Source organism: Thamnophis sirtalis, unplaced genomic scaffold (assembly GCF_051295495.1).
Source record: "Thamnophis sirtalis isolate CommonGarterSnake01/CBP01778 unplaced genomic scaffold, rThaSir2_p1.2 scaffold_2, whole genome shotgun sequence".
NCBI lineage: Eukaryota > Metazoa > Chordata > Lepidosauria > Squamata > Natricidae > Thamnophis > Thamnophis sirtalis.
Genome location: NW_028261382.1, coordinates 57,491,860 through 57,502,127, shown reverse-complemented (window position 1 = coordinate 57,502,127; position 10,268 = coordinate 57,491,860). Strand labels below are relative to the sequence as shown.

General features: G+C 43.9%; 1 protein-coding gene across 1 annotated transcript; it reads left to right on the top strand.

Annotated features, from left to right (window-relative positions):
- Window positions 1-2,549: 2,549 nt before the first annotated feature.
- Window positions 2,550-10,005, top strand: SPRING1 (SREBF pathway regulator in golgi 1; the record flags this gene model as incomplete). The annotated part of the gene is given in 4 exon segments (XM_087705669.1): window positions 2,550-2,706; window positions 3,801-3,952; window positions 4,556-4,669; window positions 6,032-10,005. Coding segments are annotated over 4 exon segments (507 nt in total), but the record flags the coding sequence as incomplete, so codon positions are not given.
- Window positions 10,006-10,268: the final 263 nt, after the last annotated feature.

Here is a 10,268-nt window from a genome sequence, read left to right as displayed (position 1 = left end):
GGTTCAATATCACGTCGGTCCACGCTTTGCAGCTATAACAGCTTCAACTCTTCTGGGAAGGCTGTCCACCAGGTTCAGGAGTGCCTTTATGGGGATTTTTGACCATCCTTCCAGAAGCGCATTCGTGAGGTCACACGCTGATGTTGGAGGAGTTTACGTGGCCTACCACTTTGTGGCTGAGTTGCTGTCGTTCCCAAACACTTCCACATTCTTATAATACAGCTGGAAGTTGACTGTGGGATATTTAGGAGCGAGGAAATGTCACGAGTGGATTTGTTGCACAGGTGGCATCCTATCACAGTTCCACGCTGGGATTCACTGAGCTCCTGAGAGCCACCCATTTTTTCACAAATGTTTGTAAAAACAGTCTGCATGCCTAGGTACTTAATTTTATACCCCTGTGGCCATGGAAGTGATGGGAACAGCTGATTCTGATTATTTGGATGGGTGAGCGAATACTTTTGGCAATATAGTGTGTAATTGTGTGTGTGTATGTGATAAAGAAGGAGAACCTTGTGGCTTAGTGGCTAACACAACTGCCTAATATGTAATACAGCACAGGTTCAAATCCCAGTAAGGGTATGGCTAGCTGATGAGAGCTAAATAGCTTGAAATAGATCTATACTAGTCTCCCTTTATTTATTTATCAGCACAAATACAACATATATATATATATATATATATATATATATATATATGGATGGATGGATGGATGGATGGATGGATGGATGGATGGATGGATGGATGGATAGATAGATAGATGATAGATAGATAGATAGATAGATAGATAGATAGATAGATAGATAGATAGATAGATAGATAGATGATAGATATCTTTAAGAATGTGCTGGTCCATATCAACTTTTAGCTAGGGGAGATCAATTGCCAACATTTCACCCAGAAACTAATAAGCGACATTCTGGATTTATTTCAAGTAGAATTCAAAGTTGTCATTCAAAGAATCCAGCATTGACAGGGGATGTTAGAACAATGCAAGCTGTCCTTGACTTAGAACAATGCATTTAGTGACTATTCTCGGTTACAAAGGCCACTGGAAAAAGTGACTTACAGCTGTTTTTCAGACTACAATGCATTGCAGCATTCTTTTGGCCATGTGATCAAAATTCCAATGCTTGGCTTGGCAAGTGGTTCATATTTATGACGGTTGCAGTTTCCCGGGGTTGCGTGGTCCCCTTTTTGCGACCTTCGGACCCCCAAAGTCAATGGGGAAATCCAGATTCACTTAACCATGTGACTAACTTAACCAATGCAGCGATGCCCTTAACAACAGTGGCAAGAATACTCGTACTCTGTTTCCCTGAAAATAAGACCTCCCCGGATAATAAGCCCAATTGGGCTTTTGAGCGCATGTGCTGAATTAAGCCCTCCCCTGAAAATAAGCCCTCCCAGAAAATATTGCAACACAGCAGCAGCCATGAGGTGACCACGCTCGCCCGCCTCCTGCACCTCAAAAATAATAAGACCTCCTTGAAAATAAGACCCTAAAATAAGAAAAAAAGCCAAATACCTAATAATACATGTAATAACGGCAGCAAGGATCACATACGCACAGAACTGGAAAAACAAAAATACACCAACAGAAGAAAATGTGATTTAAAAAAAGTACTAGAATGCGCCAAAATGGACAGACTCACAAAGGTAATAAAAGACGAAGAAGAATCCGAGTACTGTTCAGTATGGAATTTATGGTACAAATGGCTGGAGGAATAACAAAGAATAACAAAGCAATAAAAAGATTAAGAAATCAGAAAATAAACGCAAAGCCGCAGAATTAACAAGGGGGGGGGGGAATGTAAGATAGATTGTATATAAAATAGTACAGAATAAGAAATATAAGAGAAATATATGTACATAGAAAGATGTAAGATGTATGGAATTAATAAGAGTAGACGAAAAATATGTAAAAATGGATGGATAGATAGATGATAGATAGATACAGACAGACAGACATAGACATACAGACAATGATAGATATAGATAGACAGAAAGGATAGACAATGATTGATAGATAGATAGAAGATAGATAGATAGATAGATAGATAGATAGATAGATAGATAGATAGATAGATAGATGATAGATAGGTAGATAGATAGATGATAGATAGATATAGATAGGTAGGTAGGTAGGTAGGTAGGTAGGTAGGTAGGTAGATAGATAGATGATAGATTAGATAGATAGATAGATAGATAGATAGATAGATATAGATGATTGATAGATTGATAGATAGATAAAGGTATATGTATGGATAAAAAGTATAGTAGATATGTAAAGATTTAGAAATGTTGCAAAGATGATATATATGTTTATTAAAAAATTAAAAAGATTTTTTAAAAAAAAGACCTTAAAACAAGAAAATAAAAAAAACAGTAAACTGGGACAAACACACTTAACAAACGTTTCACTTTAGCAACATAAAGTTTGGGCTCCGTTGTGGTCTTAACCTGAGGACTACCGCTACACAAGACAACGGACTCTAATTCTACTTCACAACAAGATCAAACCTCCTCTCTCTCTTTTTGGCCTTTAGGAAGAGAGAGTGCTGCGGGATAGGAATTTCCCCCAAGCTCAAGACGAAAACCGCCCAATCGCCTGGAAAGTCCATTTCAGCCTGGGGAATAGCAGCCAGCCGAATAACCAATGTCGGAATTCTGTCCAAGGGAAACTGTTGATCACGGATGAGTTGGGTAAGGTTCTTATGAATGAAGGGGAATGTATGTGTCCCCGGGATAATGTTTGCAGGGTCCAATCTGGGTCGGTCACCAGGAGGGGGCGCATTCTAGAAGAGGAAGAGGCAACACAGCCAGATATCAGGTGTGAGAGAAAGAGGGTGAAGGCAGCTCCTCCTCAAACATTCCCAAGTAATAATAATAATGGCGGCCAGTAGAGCATTAGGGTTTTTTGTTTGTTTGTTTGTTTCCTCCAATCACCTCCTAAGTTGACCCTGCTTTCTTAGTTGTTCTTGTAGCTCTGGCAACTCTGAGCATGCGCACACTGGGAACAGGCTCCAGATGTTCTTCTGCCTCACTGCTGTCTAGCTCCCTTTCTGCCTCCAACGCAGACCCCTTGTCTGAGCTTTCTTCAACCCCCACAGTGGTGGGTTTCAAAAATTGTTCAAACCTACTCTGTGGGTGTGGCCTCCTTTGTGGGAGTGGCTTGCCGCCCATGTGACCGGATGGGAGTGGCTTACCGCCCATGTGACCGGATATGAAGATACCGACGACACTTGTCAGAACCACCTTAAATTTCCTCACACACAGCACTGGCATGCAGAAGAATATGATGTAAACTTGTTTTTCAAAAGGCATCCTTGGTTTGCGTTAAAACAACTTCAACACCCGCAATGTTCTGATTGCACCACAAACGCAGTAGTCATCCTTACCTTTCACAGAGGCCCTGAGTTTTATAAATAGGAGCATGATAGTGTAGAATAATCATATCCAAGGACCAGTGGTGGGTTTCAAAAATTATGGAACCTCTTCTGTAGGTGTGGCCTGCTGCTTTCCGGATCCACTGGTGGAACCTCTTCTAACCGGTTCGGTAGATTTGATGAACCGGTTCTACCGAATAGGTGCGAACTGGTAGGAACCCACCTCTGAACCCCCAGGACTGGCCCATGTTCCTCCCCAACCTCCTCACTGTCTGACTCTGCTGCCAGCTTTGCAGGCCACAACAATTGGGTGGAATCAGTTTTCAGCCCAATATTTCGGCTTCTGTGCTGTGGCGCAGAGCATTCCGTTCTCCTCCTGCTCGGCCTCACCTGGAGGTCTTTTTGCAACAGGCTACATCTGCGAAAGGAAGGACCTGCTGGTGAACGGGTGTTGCAACGTGGAGGCACCCAGCGTCAAGTTGTACAGCTGCGACAGCTGCCTGCCTAGCGGATGTTGCAGTGTCTACGAGGCCTGTGTGTCCTGTTGCTTACAGCCCAACAAGGTAAACAGGTGTAAGGGCATGTGCAAAAGACCTTGGGATAAAAAGGAAAGTGTTGCAGTTGGCGAAAACATCATAAATTACGGTCATAGGATGTCAGGGTTCTATAAATGTGGTGTGGTTGCCGGGTGCCCCAAATTCAGTCACATGACCATGGAGAAAGCCAGGACATCAGAACTTTCCAATCAGGACATAAGTTCTACCTAGACAGCCATAACCTCAGTACTCGACTGCTTTAAAACCTGTCGCATTTTGATGTGAAAATTTTGTCCCGCTACTCGTCATTTGGTACTTAACACTGGAAGAGCCAAACCATAGAACTTGTCAGTTTCGGCTGCCTCGTGAAACACAACCCTTTCTGGCCAAAACAAAAGGTCATGTGTTAAGTCACATGGATTACTTGGTACTTGTTTTTAGCAGTTGTGATTGTCACGCTTCCCGGAAACAATTAATGACGAGTATCAAGGTACCATTGTATTTCCTGGGAGATGATTGGCTGATTCATGTTTTAGGGGGGGAGGAGAGAAATGAAATCCTTCTCCACTTCTGGTTTTTGTGAGCTTCCTGGTTTTTATTTGTATTCTTTGCCTCTTCTTGCCTTTATAGCAACAGCTCCTTGAGCATTTTCTAAACCGAGCGGCGGTGGCCTTCCGGAATCTCTTCATGGCTGTGGAAGATCACTTTGAGCTCTGCCTGGCCAAGTGCAGGACCTCCTCCCAGGTAAGGAAAGGGAAATTGTGTGGCGGCTCCATCACTGGGAGGTTCACCAAGAAGAGATCGGAGAGCCATTTGTCTGGAATGGTATAGAGCAGATCTGGGCATTTTGCAGCTTTTGGGCCACATCTGGTACCTTTGACTGACCCTGTCTCACCCATGTGAGGAGGATCAGAATTAGAAATCAAATGAAGTAAATTAAGGGCATGCCATGCCATGCGACTTCACATTTTCATAGCCTTATCGTAATATGTATTCTTCCCAGTAGCAGCTGGTCTTCTCCTCCTCCTCTTCCTTCTCCTTTTCCTTCTCCTCCTCATCTTCCACCACTTCCACTTCTGCTTCTCCTTCTTCTCCTTTTCCTTCTCCTCCTCCTCTTCCACCACCACTACTTCTACTTCTACTACTACTACTACTACTACTACTACTACTACTACTACTACTACTACTACTACTACTACTTCTTCTTCTTCTTCTTCTCCTCCTCCTCCTCCTCCTCCTCCTCCTCCTCTTCTTCTTTCTCTTCCACCTTTCTTCTCCTCTTTCTCCTCCTCTTCCACTACCACCACCTCCACCTCTGCTACTGCTTCTCCTTCTCCTCTTCCGTCTCCTCCTCCTCTTCCACCACCACCTCCTCCTCCTCCTCCTCCTCCTCTTCTTCTTCTTCTTCTTCACCTCCTCCTCCTCCTTCTCCTCTTCCTCCTCCTCTTCTTCTTCTTGCTCCTCCTCCTTCTTTCTCTTCCACCTTTCTCCTCCTCTTTCTCCTCCTCCTCTTCCACTACCACCACCTCCACCTCTGCTACTGCTTCTCCTTCTCCTCTTCCGTCTCCTCCTCCACCACCTCCTCCACCACCACCACCACCACCTCCTCCTCCTCCTCCTCCTCCTCCTCCTCCTCCTCCTCCTCCTCCTCCTCCTCCTCTTCTTCTTCTTCTTCTTCTTCTTCTTCTTCTTCTTCTTCTTCTTCCTCCTCTTCCTCCTCCTCCTCCTCCTCCTCCTGTTTCCCAGAGCAACTGGACTGTCTTTTCCTTGAGAAACAAGAAGAAAATGTTTTGCTTCTCATCCAAGAAGCTTCATCTGTTTTGGAAGGATGGTGGGGACTATGGAGGGATGTTTCCCAGAGCTTTTTAAAAAAAACCTTAGCCTGACTAACAGTTCTTGCATGCTTCTTCCAATGCCACTTTCCTTCTCTCTCTGTATTTGCACCCTTTTCGAACCATGTCCACACTGAATGGCCCTGAAAAGCCCAGCTTTTCTGTCCACAAAGACCAAACCAGGGGGCTTCACCTTCTCCGGAGCATTTCCTAGTCATCCGTTTCTCCGGCGGGCGTAAGACTTTCACCTCTTGTCTTTTCTCTCCTTCCCCAGAGCGTGCAACATGAAAACACCTACCGCAACCCCATTGCAAAATACTGCTACGGGGAGTTTCCCCCAGATCTTCTGTCCGTGTGAAAGTGCTCGAGAAACTGACAACTCTTACAGTGAGAGTTGCCACATGGCAGAGAGAGAGAGAGAACGTGGCAACTGGCTGGTTGGATTCCTTCGGCAGCCTCCAAACCTCACCTTCTGAATTGTTTAGCCTGCTGCCCTGTCCCCACAGCTGCGATGTGGAGCAAAATGGGTGGAAATCTACAAATAGCTGGATTCAAAGATGTGCATCAGGGGCTCAGGTGAAATTTGGACATAAGACTTTTCAGTTCCTAATCCATCTCAGTCACGTGGGACCACGGGTAGATGGAAGAAGCCATCAGAAGAGCCAAGATTGCAAGCGGGCGTTGGAAATTTGGAAATTTTTTTATTTAAGCAATGAGAAGATACTTGGGTTGGTGTGGTGGCCTAGAAGTGGCGCTCTCACCTCACATTCAGCAGGTTGTGAGTTCGATCCTAGGTAAGAGGCAGATATTTCTTTCTCTGGGCACAATGAGAATCTATTTGCTGAATAAAACTCCGCATTGGCGACAGGGAAGGGCATCAGGCCATTAAAACACTCTGCTAGCGTCATTCAGTTGCCCAAAACCCGCCCCGCAGGTTGAAAGAAGAGGATGAATGAGAACATATTTCTATTAGACCTACAGGTTTTTGTGAATCCTGCACAATATTTCTAAAGCAGGGGTCTGCAAACTTAAACACTCAAAAAGAGCCACAAAGGTCCTAACCAAACTCTCCCCTGTTCACATCTTGAGCCAACCGGAAGTCCGGTTCCCCCACCATAGAGACTCCTCCTAGCGCGGCATCCTTTTTCCTCTACCTGACCTAACCAAAAGCCCTCTCAATTGTGGAGCTGACCAGGAAACCCGCTCCTTTCCATAGAGTTTCCTCCTGGTATGATGTGCTTTCCCCCTTCCAACTGGAAGCACCTCTCAAAATTGTGGCGCAGACCGGCGACAGGGAGCCACAGCAGAGGGATGAAAGAGCCACATGCAGCTCCAGAGCTGCAGATTGCTGACCCCTCTTTTAACGTAAACACAGCAAAGCACTAACATGTCAGGCTGGGGAATTCTGGGAATTGAAGTCCACAAGTCATACAGTTGCCAAAAGTTGGAGATCCCAGGCTTAACTGCCCCGTCTGTAGGCTCCTCGTCTTTCCAGATGTGCCACATTCTCCATGACCAGCTTCTGGGTTCTTTCAAAGTTTCAGTCTGGGAAAAGGATAGAAGAGGAGTTGAGGAACGAGGCACCATGTTCTTGATTCGAATATCCCAGAACAGGGGTTTGGATTCATCAGAGAAGAAAAGCAGGGGCATTCTTTCCTTAGATAGACGTTTAACATTTGGGGTGAACTGGTTGCCTTGATTTCTGGCCTCCCCGTTCCTAAGATTTCTTGTCAATTTCCTGAAAGAAGAATCAGTTTTAGTAACGGGGTGACAGATGTGCATGTTCTACTCGGTTCTGATTTTCCCAAGCTGAGGTCCTCTCCGTTGGGTCACCGTTCTCGTCATTCTCAATAGGTTATGGCTGTAAAATGGCATCTGGGTGACCTCAGAGGTTGCGGAAGGCAGACAGGACAAAGTTGCAAGAATTCTGTTGACGCCTGAGAAAAACACCGAAACTTTTAATTGGTCAGCAAGCAGGATTTCAGCTCGAAGATCTGCTTTGTCTTCCCTGTTTTTCTGACTTTCAACATTGCTTGGAATATCGGAGAAATCGAACGTCGAGTTACGGGCAATGAGTCCCTAGGGAAAAGAGCTTTTAAAAAGATTAGATAGATTTGTGGAAAGGGAAGACTAGCGCCGGTTATTAATCACCATAGCATTTTACTTTGAAGTGGGAAGAGGGGTTTATGGCATTGTGCTTCTCTGTCTGTTTGGCCACTAAAAAAGAAGGCACTATATTAGACTTGATGGGCAAAAGAACACTTCTTAAATAAAACCGTAGATGGAATTATTACAGTAGTGGCCAAAATAGTGGAAACCTTTTGGGAAAAGTGTATTTTCTAAAACTAGCTACCGTATTTTTCAGAGTATAAGATGCACCTTTTGCCTCCATCAAAGAGGGTGAAAATTTGGGTGCGTCTTATACACTGAATGTAGACCCACCCACTCACCGGCCCCAATCCTTTGGCCTCTGCCTCCCAGCAATTTACCTCTTTGCAGCAAGCGGGGGGGGGGGGGCAGGGGGGGCTTGTGAGCCTTCAATAAGCTATAGCAATCCCTGCAGCCTGAAACAGCTGATGATCGGGAGAAATTGAAAGTGAAACTTACTGTTTGCTCCACTCAAATTGCAGTGTTTTTTTTCTTGTGCTAATCAGGCTGTTTGCTGCAAGGAGGTAAGTCAACACCTATAAATGCCTATAGAACGTTCAAATTATTAGACTTATTTTTGAAAGACTGCTTTATTATTATTCTAGACAACTTAACAAAGTGAAGAAGCTTTTTAAAATAAATGCTTGATCTGAAGAGGCCCAGTGCTATTGTTTTAAAAAGGGCTATTCTTTTAAATAGCAGAGAATAACTATACTTCCAGAAAGGTCATCAATTTTAACAACATCTGTATAAGTATAGTCTGAAATATAACACTACAAACAGTGTATATTTTCTATGCTGTTTGTTGCAAGGAGGCAAATTGCTGGGAGTCAGAGGCAGATATTTTTCCCTTGTTTTCCTCCCCAAAATCTAGGCGCGTCTTATACTTCGGAGCATCTTATACTCTGAAAAATACAGTAATAACACAACTTTTTTTGGGGAGTAGTACCATAAAATTATATATCAATGGAAAGATAATTTAAGCAAGAATGTAATGCAATAGCTTTTATGAAGGGTTTGCTGTTAGAATAGTAGTTATAAAGAAGAAAAGTGAAATGAGATATACAAAAATGATCACCATGTCAGTTAATACTTAGTTGGGTAACCTTTAGTATGAGTTACGGCCTTACAATGCCCTCCCATGGAGTGAATAAAGTCTTTTAGTTCTTCAGCTGTTATAATGTGAAACCAAGATGGAATGGTGGCTTCTATTAACTGGGTTTTATTGCTGGGTCACTTCTGACTAAGAAGTTTCTTTAGTCGGCTCCATAGATTTTCAATTGACTTAAGCAGGTCTAGGCTATTCCCAGGCCATTCCAGCAGTGGATTATCTTGAAACTGGGGGAAAAAAAGTGGTGTTATTAGCCATCAAACCTCAAAAATAAACTTTCCCCAAAAGGTTTCCACAATTTTGGCCAGTAATGTAGATGAAGGCAAAATGTCATTTCTATCATGTTTCTAGATTGTAAATTGTAGCATAGGTAGTCTTCAAGTTTACGTCGGTAATTGAACCCGGAGTTATTCTGTGAGTCACTGCAGTCGTTAAGCAGTTCGCCATGTGGCCGTTCCCAATTTTATGACCTTTTTTGGGGTGGTTAAGCAGATCCATTTTTATCCAATGGGTGTTTTGGGAAACTGGAAAGTAAATGTTGGAAACGCACCAAAAAAATAAAAATGAAAATTGTGGCCGCGTGACAGCCAGGTGCCACGAGTGGCTGTGAATATGAGCCAATTACCAGGCACCCAAGATATGGTCACATGATTTCAAGGGGTGGGGAGGGATCTCCCCAACTTCAAAATTGGTCCCTTTCATAGAGTCCATCGTAACTTGAAGCAGTTGCTAGGCAACCGGTTGTTAAGGGAGGACTGCCTGTATAACGTCAAAGGGCTTATCTTGACATGCAGGCTGAGCTGAACCTATCATGGCATCTATGAGCATTTAGTTTGAATGTCTGTAACTCCTTTTCATGTATTTGGAAGTCATCGGACACTCCCGAGGTCTCTGTCATTTCCCTGCCCTTGTTAACTGTTTGGAACATTGTTTTGTGAATTTTTGCATCGGCCTAATAAAGGTATTGCCCTGACAGGGGGTACATCTAATCCTCCCAGCATTTTTCTCCCAAAGCAAAGCTGGTGAATGTTCAGTTTTTGGAGCAAGGCGAGCATCAAAACGAACCTTTGTTCCCCAATCACTTCCTTCCCTCTTTATCCAAAACCAATTTGAATGTTTCCTGAATTTCTGCTGCCCCCTAGTGGACATACATGAACACAACTGGATGCTTTAGAACAGGCCTGTCAAACTTGCAACCCGGGTGCATCATGCGCTGGCCACGCCCACACCCATTTAGCAAAAGGGGGGGGGA